The 27,474-nt window shown below is 44.8% G+C and overlaps 1 protein-coding gene across 1 annotated transcript in view; it reads left to right on the forward strand.

Moving 5' to 3' along the window:
- thsd7ba (thrombospondin, type I, domain containing 7Ba) overlaps positions 1 to 27,474 on the forward strand; it is a gene marked incomplete at both ends in the record, with an annotated part of 171,368 nt that overhangs the window by 73,119 nt on the left and 70,775 nt on the right. The window contains 2 exons of the mRNA XM_080536695.1: positions 15,687 to 15,878; positions 21,026 to 21,260. Of these exons, the coding sequence (XP_080392821.1) occupies positions 15,687 to 15,878; positions 21,026 to 21,260 (427 nt within the window). The remainder of the gene's footprint in view (positions 1 to 15,686; positions 15,879 to 21,025; positions 21,261 to 27,474) is intronic.

The raw sequence follows: 27,474 nt of genomic DNA on the forward strand, positions 1-27,474 counted from the left end.
CTGAGAACACTTTGGTTGAATGAGTTCGGAAGAAAGAGTGTGAAATTGTATATCCGCACACTCTGTTGTTGCTGTTGTTGTTGTTGTTGTTGTACATGTCCTAACAAGTGGTTCAGAGTTTTTCTGAAACGATGAATTGATTCATGAAACACCACCATTCAAACACCTCTGTGGTTTAATTGTATTCTATTGTATTATGGACTAGGAGTAATAACCCACCGTAGAGGGGCTCAATAATTCAGCAGAACTGCTGTATACCAAGGACAAGTTTTGGAAAGTGTTTTTGAATGGGATTAATTGATATATTTACTGCCTGTAACAGTTCTGAAGTGGTGCTCAAGACCGGGTCCTCGTGGCGTGCCCCCCGCAGTCTGTGTGTGACGGTGCGTGGGTGTGTGTGTGTGTGTGTGTGTGTGTGTGTGTGTGTGTGTGTGTGTGTGTGTGTGAATCAAATTGCAAATGGAAAGTGGCTGAATCACGTCAAGGTACTGATTAACTAGAGACTCCGTGGATGAAGCTCATATGGGGGCACTTAATATAATAATAATAATATATGCCATTTCATTCGCTTTTATCCAACTGACTTATATTGCAGTGAAGTGCGTACATGTTCAGTATATATGGTGATATATGGCAGAGGTTCCCAAACTTTTTTTAACCAAGGCACCCCTGAAGCTTTCCCCCTTCTCCAAGGCACCCCAACTCTACAAAGATTTTAAAAATGCCTCGGAGCTTAAACTAAAAACAATACACAATGAATTGGTTTGAAAATGTGTGTTTATATATAATACATAAGTATTGCCCCAATGAATTTTAACAAGATAATAAAAGTCATAAATGAACTGTAATGGATGGGCAAGAATGCATAGGTCAGTCAAACTATCGCTAAATAAAATAAAATTGTGGCCCTCAAGGATTGTACAATATGGGAGGAGACTCAGAGGGAATTCTTCACACAAATAAAATATCAAAGGCCTGTATAATCAATCAATGGAACAATGCTTTTTGGGGGGGCTTAAAATAATGCCTTAAAATGTAATTCTCATTTCAATGCTCATTCTGAGATTATTATTTCACATCTGAACCAAACGGGTAACTCACAACTATAATAATTTAACAATAATAATCATGACAGAATTGTAAAAATTGAGAGAAATACAAAACAAAGAAACATGTTGTGCGCATTAGTGGGACACATGCGCCTGCTTTTGGGAGCAGAGTCTCTTTATGCGGGGAGAGATAGTGGACAGCGCGACACGCAGGTCCTGTTCCACTGACAGTCGCATGTGTGTCTTGTTCTTGACGTATGCTAGAGAAGAAAAAGCCAGCTCGCACAAGTAGGAGGTTGGGAAGGGTAAAAGCACCTTGATGGCACCTTAATCCACCACGATTCATCTTCCAATTGTTCTTTGTATGGCAAGTCGTGCTCACTGACAAAAGTGATCAGTTCATCTCGGAGCTCATAGACACGGGATAACACCTTGCCCCGCGACAGCCAGCGGACCTCTGTGTGTAATAAGAGCCCCTCATGCTCGGACCCCATCTCATTGCAATATGTGCTGAACAGCCGTGACTTCAGCGGGCGTGATTTTACATAATTAACCATTTTCACCGCTTGGTCCAAGACTTCAGTGAGGAGTAGTTAGTTAGTAACTAGTAGGCCTAGTTAGTAAATTAATGTCTTTCAAATCTGAGAAATATATCTTTTATTTGCTTATGAACTCCATTGCACATGTAATAAACAAACGTTTCTTAATGTATTAGTATTATAATTTTATATTATATATATATATTATTATTTTTTTACGAGCAGATTTGGCGGCACCCCGGACAGGTGCCGCGGCACCCACTTTGGGAACCTCTGATATATGGTATATATGTGACGTGATGGTACTGGCGACGGGAGTACGTTTTGTGTGGTAGTGCCACCCACCCCCAGCCTTCACCCCCACCCACAGCCGCCAGTTTCCACCCCGACCGCCCACAGCCCCCCCAGCCTTCACCCACCACCCCCAGCCTCCCCCCCCGACCCCCAGCCACTCGGTAGCTCTGGATGTACGTTCCGGTCGTTTAAGCTCCAGGCAGAGAGCTATAAAAGAGCAGAGCCAGCCAATTACTCCCAGCTCAAATGTAGGACCATGTTCATTCAATTAATAGTTGAACTGACACGAGTGTCCTGACTGGACTGACTGATGTAAAACAGTGAATCAGAGTTAAGAGAGTACATTTATATGAACTATACATTGACTTTCCAATCCAAAACGAGAGGTTTAAAAAAATTAAATAATAAGAATAATAATAATAAAAAATAAAACAAAACATCGTGGCGAGGATCCCGTAGCATCTCATTCATGATAACTGCACTGAACTTGTCAGCCATTAATAACTATTTTAGCAATGTATGGGATAATAGCTAATGAGTATTGGAGAATTTATATTAGCATTCAAAATATGAACACAATATATAGTACATCGTACGTATAAGTGGACAATTATTACAATTGAAAAGCATGTATCATGACTTCGATCCCCGGCTGAGTCATACCAAAGACTATAAAAATGGAACCCGATGCCTCCCTGCTTGGCACTCAGCATTAAGAGTTGGATTGGGGGGGTAAGACCCTGTGACATACCAGCGTCATGTCCAGGGGGAGTGTACTTGTACATCAAGCCCCTTCACGCTACGGAAACAGGAGATAGGCTCCTGCCCTATGGGCCATTAGGCTCGAGAGCCATCAGTTCTCAAGGCTACTTATGTCTTGTTTTACAGCATAGGACATTACAAAGGCCAAATCACTGAACACAGGCCTCATTTAACACATCAATAATATGCTGTAAAATAATTCCATTCAATATTTACTGATAAGCTAATGTAACTATGAAAAAACCAAGCTAGGGCACTGCAGCTGTTATTACGATAATTACCCCCGTTGATTGTTTTAATTACATTGATGCAGCCCACAATGAAATTATATTTAGATTAGATTCGCGTCAAACACTGAGTAAGGGCATTGAATCGGCACAGTTACTGCATGTCTGAGCGAGTCGTCTAGGGGAGGTGCAGTATAATGGCAGTGTTTTGTATTTCATGGGTGCATTCAAAGTCTGAGACTCTGTTGTAGAGATTACATGGTGTCACACGTAGTTGAGCTGAGGGGAGAAAAGTGAAAAAATATTCACTTTAAGAAGGGGAGGCTACTGCATACATATATATGTGGGGGTCTCTAATTTATATTCTGGACCGCTCCCGTAGAAAATGAAATCACTTGGGAGGGAGAGGGAGCTGAACTGATATCTCTGTCTTTGTTTGAGGTGGCGGAGGGGGAAGGGAGCGTAATTTAAACCCAGTGTTTACGTTTACGTTTGGACTCTCATTGCACTTCAGTTCATAGAGTCCACTGGTGGCTAGAACATTCTGGAACATTCTTATCTCATTGTCTTTTGGTCTATCCTTTTGTGTATTCGGATGAATGGATGATGTGGAGGGTGGAGGGATGGAGGGATGGATGGGTGGATGATAGGGTGGGTAGGTGGCTGGAGGGGTGGAGGGATGGATGGGTGGATGATAGGGTGGGTAGGTGGGTGGAGGGATGGATGGATGATAGGGTGGGTAGGTGGGTGGAGGGATGGATGGATGATAGGGTGGGTAGGTGGGTGGAGGGATGGATGGATGGGTGGATGATAGGGAGGGTAGGTGGGTGGAGGGGTGGAGGGATGGATGAATGGGTGGATGATAGGGTGGATAGGTGGGTGCAGGGAAGGATGGGTGGATGATAGGGTGGATAGGTGGGTGGAGGGATGGATGGATGGTGGGTGGAGGGGTGGTGGGTGGATGATAGGGTGGATAGGTGGGTGGAGGGATGGATGGGTGGGTGGAAGGGTGGTGGGTGGAGGGATGGATGAGTGGATGATAGGGTGGATAGGTGGGTGGAGAGATGGATGGGTGGATGATAGGGTGGATAGGTGGGTGGAGGGATGGATGGTGGGTGGATGATAGGGTGGGTGGAGGGGTGGTGGGTGGATGATAGGGTGGATAGTTGGGTGGAGGGGTGGAGGGATGGTGGGTGGAGGGATGGATGGGTGGATGATAGGGTGGATAGGTGGGTGGAGGGATGGATGGGTGGATGATAGGGTGGGTAGGTGGGTTGAGGGGTGGATGGGTGGGTGGAGGGGTGGTGGGTGGAGGGATGGATGAGTGGATGATAGGGTGGATAGGTGGGTGGAGAGATGGATGGGTGGATGATAGGGTGGATAGGTGGGTGGAGGGGTGGAGGGATATTGGGTGGAGTGGAGGATGGGTGGTTGGGTGGGCAGACAGACAGACGGACAGACAGACAGAAGGACATACAGACAGAAGGACAGAGGCAATTGTTCTTCCATGTTCAGCACATTCCTGTCTGCTTTCTTTCTTAGTCCCCTCATCAAGATTATCTTTTTCAATGTTCATAATTATGTTTATGACCTTCAAAAACGCATTATTTTGACTATATTATGTATAGAAATGCTGTAGGGTTTTCCATTTTCACTTGGACTGAAGAACCTTTACAAGTAACATGTATTATGTAACAACGTCATATTACTATGCTGCTACATGAGTAATAACTAAAGCATTCGGTATCAGAGACATATTGTGTTTGTTATTGTATTTTTTCCCTACTTACAATGTGTTTCTTCAGTTAGAGAGTGTTCCGGCGCTCCTCTCTAGGCCCTGTATCTTACGTCTTATCTTCTGTTCCTCCGTTGGGCCTGACGGATTCATTTAGCACACCTTACCGAGCGCAATTCAGAGGGCCGTTTAAAGCAGCATCCAATAACCAGTCTGTCAGAGCACATGAACCAAAGCATTCAGCTCTCCTCTCTTAGCAATGGTGTAAATGCTGGAGACTGACTGACACACCGCTACCCGGGATATCTGGAAGTAGAAAGGCAGACACGGCTTTCAACTCCTCAGGATACTGAAAGGCGATCTAAACTTGGGAGCGGGGAAGGGGGGGGGGGGGTGTGAGTCAAGTTAAAAGTTGAACGTCAGAGGTTTTCTATTTACGAATGGTTATCTAGCGGGAGCGGGCGTCACTTGTCTCACTGTGAACATGGTGGAACAATGGTGGCCATAAGCAAGATTTTGATTGTGGCCCCCGCTTCCACATTTCGCCGACGGGGCTGGGGGGATGGGGGGGGGGTTGGTGCTAGTGCAGTTTTTCATTGACAGGTGTTTCTTTGACGGGGGTAGCTGTGTTTTTGATGGGTGGTAGCGTGCGCTGAATCCACGGCAAAGGTGTGGTCCCCTGTAGCGTGGTGGCCCTGAACAACTTCCTCATAGACTGAACATTCTTATCCCGTTGACTTTTTGTGTATCCTTTTGTGTATTCAGATGAATGGATGATAGGGTGGGTGGAGGGATGGGTGGATGGGTGATAGGGTGGGTAGGTGGGTGGAGGGATGGATGGATGGATGGATGGGTGGGTGGATGATAGGGTGGGTGGGTGTAGGGGTGGATGGATGCATGGGTTGTGGATGATAGGGTGGGTAGGTGGGTGAAGGGATGGATGGATGGATAGGTAGGTGGAGGGGTGGAGGGATGGATGGGTGGATGATACGGAGGGTGGAGGGGTGGAGGGATGGGTGGGTGGATGATAGGGTGGGTAGGTGGGTGGAGGGGTGGAGGGATATATGGATGGATGGATAGGTAGGTGGAGGGGTGGAGGGGTGGATGATACAGAGGGTGGAGGGGTGGAGGGATGGATGGGTGGATGATAGGGTGGGTAGGTGGGTGGAGGGGTGGAGGCATGGATGGAACCGCATAGACTGCTTATGCCAGCGGCCGGCCCTGACAGTGAAAGTACAGCTATAACTCCTGACTCACTAGCCATGGGTTCTTCCACTGAGGGAATGCCATTCAGGAACACACACACACAGGCGAACAGCCTGTTTGGACTGCCCAGAGAGGTGAGACCAGGTGAGGCGGTGTGAACACCGGTACCATGTTCCACTAGGGCAGTTTCTCAAGGTACGAGACAGGAAGTCCTCAGAGGGGGGCTGTATCCTGTCAACACCGCTGTCCGTCCAACAGTGTCAGGGAACTGTGTCTAGTTCCTGGTACCCTGCTGCCCGTGGAGAAGCCTAATGTCGAAACGAGGAGTGGCAGCTTCCATCTATTAATGCGAGTGCTATTCCAGGTTTCAAGGGGCTCGGGGGAAACATCAGGGGTGTGTAATTTGCCCGTCAGTTTGGTCCTAAATTGGACATTGGTTATGCATTTGGGTTCAGTTCGGTCTTTGGACAGGGATGACTCTCCGTTTTACTTCATGCCTGAGAAGCTGGGAAGAAAAAAAGGGAAACTGATGCCAGAGAGAGAGAGAGAGTGAGAGAGAGAGAGGGGGAGAGGGGGAGAGAGGGAGAGAGAGAGAGAGGGGGAGAGAGGGAGAGAGAGAGATAGAGAGAGGGAGAGAGAGAGAGAGGGATAGAGAAAACGAGAGAGAGAGAGAGAGAGAGAGAGAGAGAGAGAGGGATAGAGAAAATGAGAGAGAGAGAGAGAGAGATTCTTTATTGCGTCCTCTCCTCTGTTCTGCTGGGCCGCCTCCCAGACAGGTGCTCCCCTATGTTGGTCCCATCCCAGGTTTTGATTAGGTCTATTGGGTTTTGATTGGGTGGGTAACTTCTCCAAACACGTCACCAGTGGACACCTTTGCCGTCCGCATGGTTAGAGGCCAGTTCACGTGGCACTTATGAGGAGCGCGAGAAGCTCGGAGCGGTTCGGCAAAATATGCATATTATCCCAACTGTATTCAGGATCATTTTTATACTCCTGAATAGACGGAGGCTTCAAAACCCAGCTACCTTCGGGCTAATTCAGTCATATCCTACGCCTTGAGATTTATCAATCCCAGCATCTGGCTGTAATTATTGCCTAATGTCAAAACGAGGACCTCTGGTGTTGATAGATAGCGGACCGAACAAGCAACGGACTGATATGTGCCGGGAAATCAATTTCCACACGTGAAAAATGAAGCTAGAGTGCCTCTCCTTCACTTCTTTATTTATTCTCTGCTCTCTGATTGAACCTTTCATCACCCTAATGGCATTCCCCTGGCTGGGTTGGAGGATAGATTCCCACCCAAGGTTACCTTACACATAAAACACAATCAACAATTGCGTACGCTTTTTTTCCGTTTTTTACCCTCTCGCCAACGGTTCTCAGGCGATTCTGAGCCCCGGATTCATCATTGGTATCTCCCCCAACTGACTGCGGGGCTTTTGTGGTCTCTGCCATTAAAATGCTAATACCGTTGGTAAAGTACCTAAAGTGAGATGACAGGGTGGCATGTAGATCAATTGGAGCTACAGTACAATCCATTCGTCAGATTAGGAGCCACAGCTGAGTGAGGACGACGCGTGGCGTGGCGGTTATTCTTATTGAAATATGAAGGGGATTTGCCTCAACTCTGTACATTTCTTATCAGTCCAGTTGACAGAGATTTCTTCACTTATTCAGTCTTCTGCCTCAGTAATATAAGACTTCACGTCAGATATGTGACTATCTTTGTCTTCACTCTGCGCATTTGGGCACATATCAGGAAATGCAGCTGGAACTTCCATTACCACTTTACCACAGTAAGATTCAGTAAAAGTAAATATATTCCAGTTTCCCTATAGAACGCATTTAGTGATTATCTGTGTGTGAGTGCTGCTGTGTTAGTGCCATGGAACGTATGGATGCTCTAAATGTCAGTGAATACCATAAGTTATAAGTCATATACATTATCAGGTTGCGATGGAAATTACTAACGGCGTAGATGCAATTTCACAGCAGTTTACCCAAAAAACAGTGTGCTTCAAAGATGGAAATGTTATAGCACTCTAACATAAAACCGTCTGATCTCGGAAGTACGCTACGGTATGTAGTGATTATAAGCTTTCCCCTGACGGAGAGCGCGCTGCAGATGTACTCATCTCTAAGCGACTAGCTCCTGTATTATAATACTGGTGGGGAAGTTTAAATGGCGCGTGGGTGTGGAGGCACACATCAAGTTGGAATGGCAAGCAGTGGTATTATATCTGAGTAGGAGCCCCAGCGACAGATCCATATATTAATAATGCAGGAGCACCCTAGGGCAGCGATCTATTTGCAGAGTTACCCCCTCGCTCAGGAGCCCCCCCTCGCTCACACTCAAACTGCCGCACCACCAATTATCAACTCTCATTCTGAATATGAATATATATTCGCACGTATCCACCTAACTTTGTTTATTTCTGTTTTATTTCAATGACACCGTAGGTATGTCTGTGCCCAAGGGACTTTTTTATTGTATTGTATAAATCCGTCATCGTGGAGTTGTTGAATCACTGTTACATTTTTCCTTGTTATCTTGTGACATAGTACTTGTCACATACTCCCCCATACACCACGTCCCCTCTATAGTAGTCATGCAGTTTGATCATTAAATATTAATCATGAATCTGATGTTTATAGTGGCAATCATCACAAACGAGGAGAACTAAATCAATTAAATAATCCATAAGTGGCCTAGCTTTGAGTTGTACATTGTAAAGACACACCAGTACGTTAGCTTGCTCTGCCATACATGACGGCTTTACTCTCTGACGGCTTACTACATGACGGCTTTACTCTCTTGTTCAATTGAAAATGAGAACTAGACCAACTCTGCTGTCTGCCTGCCTACTACATTAATCAATAAGCACGTGATTGAACAGACACTGATGCAACACAGTTATAATTCATGACTTGCTCCAGGAGAGAAACACACAGAGGGAAGGTAGAGACATGCTTATGTTGACGACTTGTTTAAATAGTGCTTCAAACCCTAACGTAACCCTAACGCTAACTTCACTTGGATTGGGACATGATTACAAAGTTTACAAATGACTTTCTTCTTGCAATCTTTGAATGTTGATGCAGCTTTGGAAATCCACCACTGTCTGTCTGTTTCCTTGGTGATTGTATGATCTATCACAGTTTCAGTTATCTGTGTGTCTAATCAATGCAGCTGACAGTAATCTGCTAAATGACCTTTCTGTCTGGCTAGGGTAACAGGACTGTCGATATATATGTGCTCGCAGGACTAATTTTGATCAATTCTATAAACCGTCCTTCCATAACATGAGTGAGTTATCTGGACCCATTTCCATGGCCTAGACGTTGTGTGTTTATACTACTACTACTACTACTACTACTACTACTACTACTACTACTACTACTACTACTACTACTACTACTGCTACTGCTACTGCTACTGCTACTGCTACTGCTACTGCTACTGCTACTGCTACTGCTACTGCTACTGCTACTGCTACTGCTACTGCTACTGCTACTGCTACTGCTACTACTACTACTACTACTACTACTACTACTACTACTAATAATAATAATAATAATAATAATAATTTATTTACAAGTGCCTTTCTCAAACTCAAGGACACTGTAGAGACAATAAAAAAAGAGAAAAGAAGAGAAGCAGGAAAATAAATAAAACAAACAAACAGCAACAAACCGAAAGGCAGCTATGAGGGACAGTGTTGGTCAGGACCCCATGCTATGCTGTAAGAAGGCCAGTCTGAACAGATCTGACCTCAGCCACGTCTTGAGTCTGCTCTTGAATGAATGAGAGTATCAGAGCATCAGAGGGCTGGTGGAAGGGTGTTCCACAGCTTGTGTGCAGCAACAGAAAAGGCACAGTCGCCTAAGTGTGCGTCGCCTAGTGCAGGGTAATAATAATAATAATAATACATTATACTTTTATATAGCGCTTTTCTAGACACTCAAAGATGCTTTACAAACTGAAAAGATTGAGTAGTAATAATAAAAAGACACAAAAAATAAATAAAATAAAGTATAGAAGCCTAATTAAGGCAGTGCTGGGAACACATGGGAAGGGGAGGGGGAGAGGGTTAACTGGTGAAGGCGAGCTTGAAGAGGTGGGTTTTGAGGGCCTGTTTAAGTGTTGGGAGGGTGTTGGCCTGTCTGATGTGGTTGGGGAGGGCGTTCCAGAGGGACGGGGCTGCGGCTGAAAAGGCCCCATCACCCCAGGTCCGGGTATGATGAGGAGATCAGCATGGGAGGATGGGAGACCACGTGCAGGGGTGTAGGGGTGGAGTAGCTCAGTTAGGTAGGCTGGAGCCAGGCCATGGAGTGTCTTAAAGGTGAGGAGGAGGAGGATCTTGAAGGAGATTCTATGTTTTATGGGGAGCCAGTGAAGTTGTTGCAGGGTGGGAGTGATGTGCTGCTAGGGTTCAGTTCAGGTTTCTTTTATAACACAAAGAAATGTAAACAAACAAGACATCCGAACCAAAACATTCAACATTTTCATAAGCGTGAGCGTCACTTGAGCTTTCTACTAATGCTATGAATGTCAGATGAAAAGATATCGGCCAATATTCAGTTTAGTATCCTGTTTTTTTTACATCACCAAAGGATTAATGTACTGTAGGCGTTAATAATGTTCTGTAATGTGCTCAGATGAAGTGGACTGCTATAATGGTGTGTATGTTAATCACCCTAGAAGTTAACATGACACGGATTATGTGTATATTAGAATGGCCTTGATTCAAGGGTTTAACTCGTATAATACCTAATCCCCTTGTGAACTCAATGTGTGCATTTACCTTCACTTGAAGTAGATAACTGCTGTCCGTCAGGTTATGTTGATACCATAGCTTACAAGGCGTCGTGTCAGGAGAGTCACTGGCCTCTATAAAGCTAAATATGAATGTGTTTTCTAACATTAAAGTACTTGAGGCAATGTGCATAGTTTTAAAGTTGCTACTTCACTTTATTTCAGGAGTGTAGTGTAGAGAGAGAGAGAAAGAGAGGGAGAGAGAGAGAGAGAGAGAGAGAGAGAGAGAGAGAGAGAGAGAGAGAGAGAGAGAGAGAGAGAGAGAGAGAGAGAGAGAGAGAGAGAGAGAGAGAGAGAGAGAGAGACCGACCTTTTCCCATGCTGCTTCCAATGTTTTGCAGGTAATAGACGGCTGTAGTGGATGAAGGTGCCAACACGGAGGAGGAAAAATCAATCATCCAGATGTATCTTTGTGATTTGCAATTCTTATTTAAAACTGAATGTGTATAGCTAGCTACTGTATCTCATTGTGCATTTAACTTTTCACTTAGAATAATGGGGATGGCGAAGATATTCTGTGTGAGTTTTTCTCTTTGTGCGCAGGGGTTGAAGAGGTTACATTTCAGAATCGACAATATTCCTTTTTATAATGTTCGCCTTAGTTAGACAGGGTTTGCACATTTCAAACTTTTTCAATTACTTTAGATTTCGGACAGTTAGAGGACAAATCTGCATTGTGCAGCGGGAACAAAGTCCTGCGGTGCTTAGTACATGACTTGCGAGTCATAACCATTATATGAAGTACCCATTTCGTCTGTTACCCATCGTACTCAAGTGGGCGAATTGGCAGCAAGTGCAATCATACAAATTGTTCGCTACTATACTGATTCGAATAATTTCCAGCCCTGCTTTGTTTGAACTATCTAAGTCAAGTGGAGACCTGTGTTTAGCGAGTGTGCCCTTAAGTGTTCTGTGTAGTAGCCAAAGGTAAGATTGGTGGACATTTTCTCTGGGTTGAAAAAAACGAAAAAAAAACGGATTGCATGGAGTTCCTGGCGGAGTAAACTGTTTTTGTATCTCTGCTTTTCTGTCCGACAGCTTAGTGTTTGTATTGGGAGAGGAGTACCACTTTTCTCAAATAAGCTGTTGTCAAAGCCAGAGTGAGGATGAGCTGTAGTGAGGTGTCTCTCTCTGTCTGTGTCTGTGTCTGTGTGTGTGTGTGTGTGTGTGTGTGTGTGTGTGTGTGTGTGTGTGTGTGTGTGCACCTTCTGTGAGTGCGTGTGTGTGTGTAGGTGTAGTGTAATGCGGTATAGGGGTAGTGGTGGCCTAGTAGATGAGTAGTGAGTTGGACTGAATGAGTTCAAATCCCACCTGGGAACACCACCACCGCCACCAGTGTGCCCTTGAGTAAGGCACTTAGCCCTAAGTTACTCCAGGGAGGCTGTCCCTGTAATCACTAATTGTAAGTCGCTTTGGATAAAAGCGTCTGCTAAATGGTCAAAATGTAAATGTAAAACGTAAGATGAAGGAGGGAAGAGAAGGAATCTTTGAGTGTTGTTCTCCGTCTGTAAACATTAGAGCCGTTCCTACTATAAGAGCCGCACGTACCTACTATAAGAGCCGCCTCGGGGGTCAAATGTCCATAGTCTTTACATCGGAAGCTGCTACTTACATACAAAGACCACTAGTTGGCGCGTCTTGTGAATTAGCCTGCCTCCTACACAGAAAAACTGCTAAATAGCTTTATACTAGCTTATCCTGATGTTCGGATACTGGGTGGTAGAACACACATATCTAGGAAAAGTCATGAAAGGATGGTCCTGAAATTGTGTGTGTGTGTGTGTGTGTGTGTGTGTGTGTGTGTGTGTGTGTGTGTGTGTGTGTGTGTGTGTGTGTGTGTGTGTGTCAGTGGAAAAGGAAACTGTGAACACTGTCCAGCATTCTCTTCTCTAGAATACATGGGAGAAAACCACAAAAAAAGCAAAAGGTGGCTACTTTGAAGAATCTAAAATATAAAACATACAACAACATTCTAGTTTATTTAACACTTTTTTGTTTACTACTTAATTCCATATGTGTTCTTTCATAGTTTTGATGTCTTCTGTATTAATCTACAATGTAGAAAATAATATATACATTTAAAAAAAACATTGAATGAGAAGGTGTGTCCAAACCTTTGACTGGTACTGTATACTCCTTTGACGGGTACTGAGTTTGTACCTCCAAACTCATAATGGAAAATGGTAAATTACTTTATCCAAAGCGCTTTACAATGGCCTCTCATTCACCCATTCACACACATTCACGACAAGCTACCATGCAAGGCGCCGGCCGGCCGGCCCGCTCATTGGGAGCAATTTTGTGGTTCAGTGTCTTGCCCAAGGACACCTTGACATGTGGCCAGCTGGGGTTCGAACCGCCAATCTGCCGACCACGGGATGCTGGCTCATTAGACGCTGCCTCTACCTCCTGCGCCACAGCCGGCCCAAACTCATGAAAGGCTACCCCACGTGGGGTAGCTTGTGGCACTATCCCACTGCTCCCAATCCACCCAGGGCTCCTTCACTCCCTGGCTCTGCTTTGAAGGCTGGGAAAGATGGCACTTTTAACTCTCTGGGTGGAAGGTTCTGGATATCCCTGAGGGAGCTCCCTCACAACCATGGCTCATCGGCGCTGGGGCGTTACATGTGCTCCGCATCCCTTACACTCTGTGGGGGGGCGGGGCGTTGAGAGGTAGGGGGGGGAGATAAAGTGATAACCAGTCTGCCCCTAGGTTGTTATTGTTAAGCCACACGTGTGAGATGGAGTACCAGAGTTCAGCAGAAATAATGATAGCGCCTCTGTGAGAGACCAGAGTCGACATTGCTTGCAGCGATGTTTTGATGTGCTTGTCTTGGTGACTTTTAAGAATTGATCTGGCACATGGTGAGAGGGTGAGACAGATAAGATAAGGGTCCGTGCCCTTTGTGGTAGTCTTGACTGCATGTAGCCCAGCAGGTTCCATGTTCTCCTGTAACACCAGAACATTTGCTTCACTTGGAATCGGAGTTTAGGATAAAATTTGTTTTGCTCTGCGTCGTTTGGAGCTGTGAGAACGCGCATTCGAAGTCGCTCCCGGAGCAAACAACGCATGCTCCGCATGAAAAGGGTGGTTTCGCTCCGGTTAGAAACGACGCATCGAAAACAACAGCGCATGCGTGTTGATCTGGATAAGAGCGGGACGAACTGGCAATTTTACATTTTTCTGACCAATCAACTACCACGTCTGTTGCTTCGATTGCGTATGTTACTTAGTTCACATAAAGGGCTGTGAGAAAGCAAATCAGAGAAATAATTTATGCAACAATGTTGCAATCTCATCCACTTGCTCCGGGTCATGATTCTGATTTTCATGTGAGAACATGACCATAAGGGTCATAAATAAATGATAAATGATAAATGATCATAAAGGTGCCCTTTGTGGTAGTCGTGACTGCACGTAGCCCAGAAGGTTCCATGTTCTCCTGTAACACTTACAGTAAACCCAGGGTCTTAGCCATGTGTTTTTTTAAATGTTCAATCAATCAATCACTGTTTGGAATGTGGTATTTCTGCACCCTTGCTCCACCTGGAGCAGTTAGGGGGTTAAGTGCCTTGCTCAAGGGCACACCAGCTGTGGTATCCAGTCCACCTTAGATATGATGCCAGCAACCCTCCAGTCACCAGCTCACATCCAGCTCCCTCCTGGGGTGGGGATCGAACTATCGATTGCTGGCCAGCCTCTATAAACTCTAGGCTACCCTTACACAATTACCCCCCAACATGCTAACCACAGAGTCAAACAGATAGATACTTCTACTGCAGAGAAAATGCTGTTGGTATTAATGCTGCTAAAAGTGAAATAAACTTTTAGAAATGCAGTGGCATTTTACATGAAGTTCCTCTTGCGCTATATAGTAATGCTGTAATTACTACATGTCAAAAAAGAAATCTTTCAAGCAAAGAAGTGTAATCATATCAAATGACGTTGTCAACTTTGTAAACAACCGAAATATCAGACTTTGTTCGCAGTAAATTTGAATGAATTTAATTTAATTGATTCCAAAGAGAAATGATGAATAGCTTTTAAACTGACTTCAAATATCAACAGAAGATCAATTGAAATTTACATTGTATCTGACAGAGGGGTTTTTTCACTGTCTGGATGAGAAACATTGCGCTCTTCTGATGATCAAAGTGGTAGTAAAACACACATTTCCCCAGATATTTAGAAACATGAGACTGTCTGAAATGAATATTTCCACTCTTATTCATTTTGTTTGAACTCCGTGTCAATTTCACTTGATTTAAACTGATGAGTTTGGAATTAACCGGAAGATATGCAAAAACCTCCCTTTCATTTTGTCTCTGGCCGTAAATCATACAGAGTGGATGCGGGCGCTCTTGTACGACAACGATCGCCCAGAGAACAAAGCGTAACACGCGCTAAGCCGTCCTAACCGCCACGACATCACAACCTACTACAAAGCAGCTCTCTACAAACTCAAGTGATAATTGACTCGGCGTCCCTGATCTTTTCTTATCTGTATTTATTGAAGGGAGGGGGGGCCCTAAGGTCAGAGGAGCATGTTAGGTAATGGGGGGGGGGGGAACTGTGCAGCCAGGCATTGTATTTGTATCTAAACGCCCCCCCCCCCAGGGTTCCCGCGCTGGTCTTAAAAAGCCTTGAAGTCTAAAATCCAGTAAACAAAATCTTAAGGCCTAAAAAGGTCTCGAATTTCAGTTATTTGGTCTAAAAATGAGGTGCTAGGTCTTAAAAATTAGATCTTGCAAGGAAATCAGTCCGACCACATCTATTTACGTGGAAATTAATCAAGCTGGAACCAATAAAATGCCAATTCGCTTCCTTTTTTGTCTGTATGGCAGTGAAATCCCTAATTTCATCACCTCGAGGATGACAAAAAGCTATCATATGGAGTCGCGAATAGGTCTAAAATTATATTCAAAGAGGTCTAAAAAAGGTCTAAAAAGTTTTTAAATTTGACTTGTTGAAACTTGTCGGAACCATGCTCCCCCCAGAGAGAACCGTGTCACTGTGTCACCCTGACACACCCTGTCTCTTGTCTTGTCCTCCAGGCCAGGCCGTGCCCAGCGCCCAGTGTGTGGGCGACCCTCCCCCCAGCTCCGTGGCCTGCGAGGCGGCCTGCCCTGGGGACTGTGTGGTCGGCTCCTGGTCCCGCTGGACCTCCTGCTCCCACTCCTGCTCCACCAAGAACTCTGAGGGCAGACAGAGTCGCACACGCACTGTCCTGGCCCTCCCCGGCGACGGTAACTATGGCTCTCTTGTGAACTTGTGAACTTTTTTGCTGTGGTGATTTGAGCTTGTTTTTACTTTTACACTATTTAGCTAAATACTTTTATCAGATTATTTTAGATTTTAGTATTTTTACATTTACAATTAGAGTCTCCTTGGAGTAACTTAGGGTTAACACTATAACAGCCGCCTCGGGGGTCAAATGACCATACATACAACGAACGCTGCCTCAGGAAGGCCTCCAAGATCTCCAGAGACCCATCCCACCCTGGGTACGAACACTTTGCTCGGCTGCCCTCGGACAGGCGGTTCAGGACCATGTTCGCAAGGACAAACAGACTGAAGCTCAGCTTCTACCCCAGGGCCATTCAGGCCCTGAACACAGCAAAGACCTAGGTTCTAGGCCCTGGACAATCTAGACAATTTGATGGCAGCTACTAGATTGAAATCAAGTGCAATACTGAAACACAACTGTGAACATTTCAAACCTGCAAACTGTGACACTTTAAATGAATGTGCAATAACACTATGTGCAATATGACAACCCTCGGGTACATAAGGTTCAGAGATAGGAAATGTTAGAATAGGTATAGCATAGCATAGAGTACAGCACAGTGTTTTATTTGTATAGTATAGTATAGTGGATAGTATACATAGCCTTTATTTATGTAAACCAGCTCTTTTCCCTTCTTGTTTTTAGTTTTTTTTCTTCCTAGCACCAGGGGAGCCCCCCCTCCCAAATTTCGTTGTTTGGTACCTGTACTATATCAATGACAATAAAGACCATTCATTCATTCATTCATTCATTCATTCATCATTCATTCATTCATTCATTCATAGTCTTTACAATGGGAAGCTGCTATTTACACACAATGTAAATTAGAAAAACACAGAAAAACTGCAAAATAGCTTTATACTACAGTTTTTCTCAATTGCTCAAACACATTTCACAAAACTTCCCTCCATTTTCCCAAAACTCTAAACACAACACACTTTTCTAAAGCTACATAAGCAAAACCACACCTTCTCTCTTCAAAACTCAAACTTTCACACCAAAACAGCTGCTCAAAGCCTGCACAAATGTAAACACTATATGCATCATTACAGACTACAACAAAACAACTGAAAACACAATGTTCAGTGTGTGAGAATGTTCATTTTTTCCACAACTGCCAAAGCACATTTTTAGAAATCTTACAGTATCTGTTCTCAGAATATATCACTGTAGAGTATTGGGCATTCATAGATTTGTGTGTTTCATATTAACAATATGTAAATCTACAGAAAATACAGTATGTATGTTACGGTACATGTGGGAATACTAGGGTTAGGGTTGGTACATGCTGGCATGTCTAACCCTAACCTTAACCCTAACCATAACCCTACCCCTAATCCTAACCCTAACCTTAACCCTAGCACCCTAGCACCTAACCCTAACCCTAGTTTTCCCACATGTACTGTATTCCCACATGTACCGTAACATGTACACTACTGTACTGTATCACAACTCAATGCAAACACTACAGAGGATCCATTATACACAACAATACTCACTGAAAACAATGTTCAGGGTGTGATGTTTATTTATTTATTTATGGAACTATACCACATACACGGTACATGTATTCCCACATGTACCGTAACATGTACACTACTGTACTGTATCACAACTCAATGCAAACACTACAGATGATCCATTACACACAACAATACTCACTGAAAACAATGTTCAGGGTGTGATGTTTCTTTTATTTATTTATGGAACTATACCACACACACACACACACCACAATCATTTGCAACAAGTGTCTTAAATTTTGAGTCGTTATGTTTAATGAATGAAGCTAGGTGTGTTCATTGTGTTCAAATTTTGCTGACTGTGGCAAGCATTTTGCATCACATGAGTTTTTTGCAACTTGTGTTTTAGCAAGACAACATGTGTTTAGACTTATGAGAAAAGGAGGATTGTGTTTTGTGAATTGTGTCTTCATGTGAAATGTGTTTATGGTTTTGGCAAATGGGAGCTAGTTTTATTAAATGTGTTTAGAGAACTGGTCATTTGGTTTAGAGAATTGGCTTTTGTGTTTTAGCAATTGGGAAAAACTGTAGCTTATCCTGATTTAGAAAATGTAAGGATACTGGGTGCTAGAACGCACATATCTAGGAAAAGTCATGAAATGGGGGTCCAAAATGTTATTTCAAAGTGCAAAGATATTTAAAAATATATATACTCACAGGGTCAAATGACCCCACCCATGGCTGTTCTAGTGTGCCTTACTCAATGGCACACTAGTGGTGGTGTTCCCAGGTGGGATTTGAACTTGTGACCTTCTGATCACTAGTCCAACTCATCATCCCCTAGGCCACGTTTACCCCTAACGTGAACATGGAATCATTAAAAACATGAAAACTTGACAGATTATGCCCATATTTATGATGTCCCTTTCTCATCGTCTAACCGACAAAGGAGCACATCGGCAACAGCATAGGACTAAACTCTCTGTGTCTTGTGAGAAACATTCACTAGATTATTTTGTGATATTGTGCCTCTAGGAAATCAAGACTGGAATTTGTTGGTTATTTACTGCAAATAGTCTATGTGGTTTACCTGTTTCCTGCTCATGGATGCATGAATCTTAAGCATTTGATAACTGACCATCACAAGCTTTTCAGGCAGTTGTACCCACAGAGAAACTTGATACCGGAGCATCCCTTTATGATACACTGCCCAACTTGCATACAGAAAAATACGTCCTCCGTTACATACTATGTGGAGCATGAGGTTCGAAGCAAAGTATAAAGTCTTCAAAAACATTCTTGTGCCGATCTAGCACTACGCCTGCCTGGCCCGAGCATAGATGACTTTTTCCAGCTATGACTGGCGGATAGATGATTCACTTACTTTAGTCAAATGTGTTTGTTGTAAGTCGCTTTCGAAAAAAAGGCGTCTGCTAAATGCCAAACATCACATGTAAATGTAAATCTGAGATGATGGACTTTCAAGATGTTGGGTATAGTAAAAAGCCAATTTCATGATGATGTCTTTGTCTAGACTAGATAAACTGTAGTCTCCTTAAGTAGCTTAAGTAGCGTTGTGGTGCCTCAGCCTGTCCTCCGCCGTGAAGCCTTGGCAGCCTTTACGGCCAATTAATCCTTGTAAAACCCCAAACATTTCTGGGACTCCAGTTGATGCACATTATCTCCTGAGGTTGAATCCAGGTCTGAAAATGTTGGATATTCTGACCGTACGTCCTGGTAAACTGTTATCTCTTTGCTAGCAGAGTATGTGCGTGTGTGCGTACGTGCGTGTGTGTGTGTGCGCAAGTGAGTGTGCGTGTTCGTGTGTGTGTGTGTGTGTGACTGGAGTGTGTACTAGGTGGGTAGGTGGACTCTGGCTCAGTGACAGAACTCATGCGTGCTCTGTTTTAAGACACCGTAAGAGAGCTGTTTAATTAAGGCAGAAGTACACCTGCGCCCAGGAAAAGGCCACTTCCCTCCCACACACAGACCCCCCCCACCCCCGCGCCTCCGTCTCAGTGGTGCGCCCCCGTCCTCCTGTGGTGAAAGTTATCAAGCCTAATTGGCGAGACTCTCTCCTCCCCTCACCACTATAACAGCTGATGTGTGGTGTGAGGTTCCTGGCCCATAATGGCTGCCGTGGCAACACCCAAGTGGGTGCTATAATGCTACTCATTGGTGGTGATGAGGCAAGCTCTCCCCCCTGACAATGGGTTCGTTCGTAAATACGCTCAGAGCGCTCTGGTTTTCAACTGAAATCTGTTCATTTCCCGAACGGTCAGAGAGCAGCACCCTGCTCGGTGCGCTCCGGCACTCTCTGAGCGTATTTATGAACGCACCCAATGTAAAGCACTTGAGGTGTCATGAAAGACTCTATATATACTCACTGGACACTTTATCAGGAACACTGTACTAATACTGGGTAGGGTCTCCCTTTATTAGGAACACTATACTAATACTGGGTAGGGTCTCCCTTTATTAGGAACACTATACTAATACTGGGTAGGACTTCCCTTTATTAGGAACACTATACTAATACTGGGTAGGGCCTCCCTTTATTAGGAACACTATACTAATACTGGGTAGGGATTCCCTTTGCTCTGTAAACAGCCTCAATTCTTCATGGCATTGATTCCACAAGATGTTGAAAACATTCCTTTGAGATTCTGGTCCATGATAACATGATTGCATCACGCAATTCCTGCCGATTTTTCAGATGCTGTCAGCTTTCACCTGTCCAGCCCAATTGTCCCATCACTTTTGGGTACCCTTAATAGGTGGACTTAAAGCCTGAAAAGTAATTTTTATTCTGTTCCTATTGCACACATGTACCACCAAATAACAGCTGAGAATCTCTACTTTAACCTCATAGGAATTGTTTGATTTCAAAACAAAACTTTTGGAGTGTGGAGGGCGGCGAAGGAATAAAGATGCTTGACATTTCTCTCCTATTGCTTATGCAGGACACGCAGGAAATTAAATCACTTATTAATCATCTATGCGTGTAAGGCATAGAACCCTATTATTATCATTATTATTATTGTCATCAATAATAATACATTAGACTTATATAGCACTTTTCTAGACACTCAAAGACGCTTTACAAACTGAAAAGATCGAGTAGTAATACTAAAAAGAAACAAAAGGTAAATAGAAGATAGTATAGGGGCCTAATTCAGGTAGTGCTGGGGACACATTATAATGTCTGTGACTCTCCTAAATCCACAGAGCTGCACGGTGGTATCATCCAGCCATCCTGTCTTCTCAGTTATCGACTGAGTCATGGCGGCGCGGGCTTCAACACAGCGTCACTGTTTAAGTCGCTGCGTCGCCTCAAGGGCACAGCGGGCCGCAATGACAGCTTTAATCACATATCACAGAGGGGAAAAAAAAGCTACTGATGATAATTCAAAGCTTTATACTGTATCACTGTCCTCGTCCCCCATCCCCCCCCCCCCTTAATACCTAAGGGGTATTGGGTGTACCTCAAGTTCGCCGCTTGGGGAAATTGAATTAGCCTAGCGAGGAATAAATCACAGGAAGTGTCTTTTGAAGTGTCTTACTGTGGAGAGACAATTTTTTGAGCGATGTCACTTCCTCTCCTCCTTTGATGTGTGTTAAACCCCCCCCCCCCCCCCCCCAGGAGGGCGAGCGTGTCCTGCGGCCCCCGCCCTGGAGGAGTGGAGGCCGTGCAACGACCACCCGTGCATCGTGTTCCACTGGGAGGCGTCGCCGTGGGGGCCGTGCGTCGAGGACGCGTCCGTCAGTCTGAACGGCAGCGGCGGCCTATGGAACGGCACGCCCGCCTGTGCCGTCGGAGTCCAGAGCCGCAAGGTCAACTGCGTGAAGGTCAACGTCGGACAGGTCATACCGAAGAGGTACTACTTCCTGTTACATTCGTTATACTACATGACAGTGGAATAGAGGTTTATATGTGCATACTGTACATGGCTGGCAGGGGGTGGTGTCACCCTCTCCAGGTCTCTCCCCCAGCCCCCCCCCGTCCCCTCCCTCCCCCCAGGTCAACGTCGGACAGGTCATACCGAAGAGGTACTTCCTGTTAGTTGTTACAAGTTGTTACCATGTTTATACTGTAGGCTACATGGCTGGCAGGGGGTCGTGTCACCCTCTCCAGGTCTCTCCCCCCATCCCCCCCCCCTGTCCCCTCCCTGCCCCCCTGGTCTCTCCCCCACCCCCCGTTTTTACATTTTACATTTTGGGCATTTAGCAGACGCCTTTATCCAAAGCGACTTACAACACAAATACATTTGACTAATTAAGTAAGTGAATCATCTATCCACCAGTCACAGCAGGAACAGATAATCTATGCTCGGGCCAGGGGCCATTGGTAGTCATAGTGCTAGAAGAAGGACCTTATTTAATTTAGTTTGATTTACGAATATATACATTTTTAATAGCAGTAGAGAAACTGTACAGGGGGGGGGGGGGGGGGGCAAATCGGGCAAGGGGGTTCATTGGCCCTATCCTATTTCCCTGATGTTCTATCATTTCAGAGGACTGCACTCTATCTGCTTTGGAGAAACTTCATACGCTTTTACTCACTGGGAGTCAGCACTCTGATCCTATGATCTATAACCCAGTCCCTGGGCGGCTACAGAACAGTGGAGCAGTGCTGTCTGTCTGTTTTTGTTGTTGGCGCTGTTTGGCTTTTTTTGAAACCCGAGGTTTCCTTTTTCATTCGATCCCAACCATTATCTGCTCCTCTTTCTTGCAGCAATAGAATAATGGAGACCACGGGTGATCTAGTCTTCTCTCATAATGGCCCTGTAAGGATATATTGTGTGGTACGTCAGGATGTCAGACGTCTAAATAATTCAACCCCCCCCGTTTGTCTGTATATTAGCCATGTCAATAATATATAGACTATATATATTATTGACATATATCTACTAGACTATATCGATGTATTATATATTGTATATATTATTGACATAAATATAGTCTATATATTATTGACATGGCCATAAAGTGGTTTATAGATAGGCGTATTTCATGTGCTTGTTGCTTGAAGTCGGTGTGTCTTTCCTGAGGCCTTGTCCTTTTCTAAAGGGAGGTTTTAATAAAAAAAACTGTCATGTCTGAGGCGGTGGGCCTCCTGTGAGCTAGTTAAATTGGCTGCCCGGCGTGCCAATGGGAAGAGTGTGCCGGTGTGATGAGACCGCTCACCATGCAGACCACCGCATGGTACCAGCCGCACACCCTCAGGCCTTCGCTACACCGCGGACCCCCACAGGACTCGTGTGGCGTCGGCCTAGAATGCACACAGCGCATTACGCACTCGTCACATGCTGCGGCCACAGCGGGCTTTGATAGATGGCATACAGTGGTATAGAATATGAAAATGAAACACTGAAGGATGGATGACGGGCGTTCAAACATAAGACGTACATTTATTCTGGTTATGACGGTTACTTCGAACGTTTGTGGAGTGTGGACATGATCGAACGAACTGGAGACACGTGGTGGCACGAGCAACTAACGCGAGGTAAGATTACATGGTATCTGACTCCCAAGAGATATTTCAAGATTAATAATGATTGACGACGCTTTGCTCGTCGCTGTGTGACAGACGGGTCGATCATATCGAATCCTAGATTCCATTAAGAACACCCAAAATGCAATTTTTTTTACCATGCCCTCAAGTTAAGATAAATCTGATTGCAAGGAGTTTATACTCAGTAATAATGTCTGAAGCTGATGACTCATTCTACATGTCGTTAACGATAAATGTAAACATTAGACATTAAATGGAAGCAGAACCTTTATCTAGCGCACAACCTCACATTAATGCACATAGGAAGAATGTCAACAAGAGTGTCAACAAAATAACAAATTTTTAAAAAAGCTTTAAAAAAAAAAAGTTTTAACCATACGTAAATGGTAAATGGACTGCACTTATATAGCGCCTTATTCCAAAGTGCTTTACAATGGTCTCTCATTCACCCGTTCACACACCAATGGCGGCAAGCTACCCATGCAAGGTGCCGGCCCGCTCATTCAGAGCAATTTTGGGATTCAGTGTCTTGTCCAAGGACACCTCCACACGTGGCCAGCCGGGGATCGAACCGCCGAACCACCGACCTTGTGAACATTAGACAGCGGGTCTACCGTCTTACGTTAACGTAGGTCAAGGAAAACACAGGAGAATAACGGGCCTAACCCAAAACTCTGCTTTCCATCTCCTTAACACTAGAACGGCCGTGCCTTATTTTTACCTACTCAAATTACCCCCTCTTTACAATGCTCAAGCTGCTATTACACACACAACGGCCACTAGTTGGCTGCTTGTAAATTTGCCTGCTTCCTACACAGAAAAACTGCAAAATATATTTATACAAGCTTATCATGATGTGATTTAGAAATGGATACTGGGTGGTAGAACGCACATATCTAGGAAAAGTCATGAAAGGAGGGTCCTGAAATTTGAAATTTTGCAAAGATATAAAAAATGTCTTTACCCACCCCTCATGGCTGTTCTAGTGTTAAATAATATAATTCCCAACAAAGGACAAGGTGTGGCTGTGGCGCAGGAGGTAGAGCCGCCGTCTAATGATCGCAAGGTTGGCAGATCGGCGGTTCGGCCACATGTCGAAGTGTCCTTGGGCAAGACACCGAACCCCAAATTGCTCCCAGTGAGCGGGCCCGCGCCTTGCATGGTAGCTTGCCGTCATAGGTGTGTGAATGTGTGTGTGAATGGGTTAATGAGAGGCCGTTGTAAAGCGCTTTGGATAAAGGTGCTATATAAGTGCAGTACATGTGTGAGATGCGTTACAATCGTAGAAGGAATGGCCAGGGTGTATGATTTTCTTTCTTCAGACACCATTACAATCGCAAAGGAATTGACAAATGAGGGTGAGGATGCGACTTCTTCAGGATGTCCGCCAGGCTCGTTCAACTGTAAACAGTTGAGATCAACACGTTGAGATCACGTTGAGATCAAGGCTGGCACCACCAGAGTCGGTCGACAGTGCTGGACCATATGGCGTGTTGAGCCTGATATACATCGATGCGGTCTTCATTTATAATGGAACGTGTAACATGCTTAGGACGCATGTCTTTGAGACTAATTGATGGGAGGTAAAATCCTTTCATGTGTTTTCCGGATCATGTTCTAGGATCTGGGTAGTACAGCTACATCTTTTGTCTACATCAGCTCCGCTTAATCACATGAAGGTCATTTGAAATCCTGAGGTGATGTTTGAACCGCTCTTTACTGCTTCTTTGATCCCCCCCACCCCCCTCTTGTACTTAAGATGCTTTCTCTGTACTTATTACCATTTTTTGCACACAATAAAAAATGTATTTCGCTCGGGCGTTCTTGTGATAATTAAAGTCAACAACAACAACCCCGAGGACATCACATGACCACAGCATCATCCATACTTGAGTCGGGGTCAAATTCAGTTCAATCTCTGTTGAGCTGAATTGGACATGGGATTCTTCCTCACATGAATGCAATTCAATTACTTACGTTGACTGAAACTGATTGAGCGAGGAATTAATACTAATGACTCCACAGTCATCTGTCTGACCTCTCATTCACCCCTTCAGTCCTCCTGTCTCTTCCTATCCTTTAGTGGTACCCTCTCTCTCTCTCTCTCTCTCTCTCTCCCCTCCTATCCTCACAGTGATACAGTCTCTCTCTCTGTCTTTCCCTGTTGTTCAGTGGTAGCCTCTCTCTCTCTCTCTCCCTCTCTCCCCTCCTATCCTCACAGTGGTACAGTCTCTCTCTCTGTCTTTCCCTGTTGTTCAGTGGTAGCCTCTCTCACTCTCTCCCTCTCTCTCTCTCACTCTCTCCCCCCTCTCCTTTAGTGGTACCATATCTGTCTCCCCTCCTATCTTCACAGCAGTACAATGTCTGTCTCCTCCCCTATCTTCACAGCAGTACAGTGTCTGTCACCTCTCCTATCCTGACTATACAACTCCGATCTATCCATACAAATCTATCTATCCAATCTCTCTCTGCCTACCCTCCTCTCCTCACAGTGGGAGTCTCTCTCACTCTCTCTCTCTCCACACTCTCTGTAGCTGCGAGGTGCCCCATGCTGGCTCTCCACCGGAACCCAGGAAGTCTTTGTAGCGCGGCGGAACACGTCACATGGCAGAGCGTTGCCATGCCACTCAGGGCGGTTTATTGTGCTACTCCTCTCTGAGAGAAACTGGTTATTAAACACTACGTCTACGGCATGCACCGCTGTATGGCACACACACACACACACACACACACACACACACACACACACACACACATGACGGCCGACCCGGGCGGAACCTGGTGTGGCCAGGTCGGGGGGTGGGGGGAGAACTCAAGGATGTGGATGTGATGTTCTCAGAGAGAAATGTCATTTCTACTTCTGTGCAGGGTTCCCGTGCTGGTCTTAAAAAGCCTTAAAGTCTAAACTCCAGCAATCCGATTTACAAGGCCTAAAAAGGTCTTACATTTCAGTTATTCGGTCTAACAATGAGGTGCTAGGTCTTAAAAAAAATTGATCCTGCAAGGAAATCAGTCCGACCACATCTATTTACGCGGAAATGATTCAAGCTGGAACCAAAAAAATGCCAATTCGCCTCCTTTTTGTCTATATGGCAGTGAAATCCCTAATTTCATCACCTCGAGGATGACAAAAAACTATCATATGGTGTCGCGAAAAGGTCTAACATTCTATTCAAAGAGGTCTAAAAAAGGTATAAAAAGGTCTTAAAGTTTACTTGTTGAAACTTGTAGGAACCCTGTCTGTGGAAGAACTAGGGCACGGATCATACTGTAGCAGGCATACAATACCATAAACCTGGAATGTTTTCTTTCAAATACTTGAACGATTTGAATTAGTTGTGTAAAAAAGTGAAATCGAGTGTATCCAAAGTATTTGGAAGAAAACAAATACTACTTCCACTCAGGTTTGGATGATGACAGTAAGCTCGGTTCCAGAGGAGACCATGGTACTCTCTATATTCAGACCCGTCACTTTTACGGTGGCGTCGGGACCCTCTCTGAAGATCACACACACTCAATTACGTTGTTTACTCGTTTACACACAACTAGAACAGTTACGGTGGCGGCTTTGGTCGGCTTTCATATCTTTTTGTGATTCATCGCTGACAGCGAGCGTTCGTAGTTCCTACGCTCCTTCGCTAGTAAGCTCAGCATGACGTAACACCATAAATAGATCACTTTAAAGGGCGTGCGACATGATGTCCCTGCCGACTGAAGGACTAAGTCATTGGTAAACAGTTAGCATATTGTGTGGCTTTAATTAGTGGGCATGTCGCCGACTTTGATTGATTTCCCCCTTTTATAGTACTTAGGACTCCTGGGTGGCAGCAGAGGCTGCTGGGCTCCGCTGGGCGCTGGCGTGTCTCTCTGGATGGACAGATAACACACAGACAGACACACTCTTTTGAACTGGAACACACTCGCACTCACTCACACCTCACACACACTTATCTCCAAAATGTCTGACCTTCACAGCTACAAACAAAGCACAAACTTGTAACTTTCTTTCTACACTACTACCCCGACATTCACCACCCATTCCTCTCGGAATTATATAGTATGTATTTTCTTGTTGAATGAATGTGTTATTGTTTTAAAAGAGTAAACAATAACAATTACTGTATTACTGACAATCATCACAAAGGCAGCCTGCAGTATAGCAGCAGCCGACCGCTGTGGCTGCATGATAATGAGCTTATAGCAGGCTAATTGTTGCTCATGAATTATGCATCCTGATATAATCAATAGGACTGCGTACACATATGTCTCTACGACAACCAGGGGCCACCGGGGGGGGGGGGGGGGGGGGGTGTAGGGGGGTGCTTGCAGGGGGGTGCTAGCAGCATTTTCTTTTTGGGGGGGGTCTAATGGTGGTCTAATAATGGTCTAATGGTGCCTGTAGTTGTGCTTCATCATTGTGATTGTGATGATGATCATTAGGCTGTGTTAGTGGCCCTTCGGTGCGCCACAGCATGTGACGCGCGTCTAGCTAGCGGCGGTCCTGAGTGGAGCGATGCCTCTACAACTGTCAGTGTGACTGTTGCTATGCTGGGTTGTTGTCAAGGTGACTGTTGCTA

This window comes from Nansenia antarctica (genome assembly GCF_963989245.1).
Source record: "Nansenia antarctica genome assembly, chromosome: 7".
NCBI lineage: Eukaryota > Metazoa > Chordata > Actinopteri > Argentiniformes > Microstomatidae > Nansenia > Nansenia antarctica.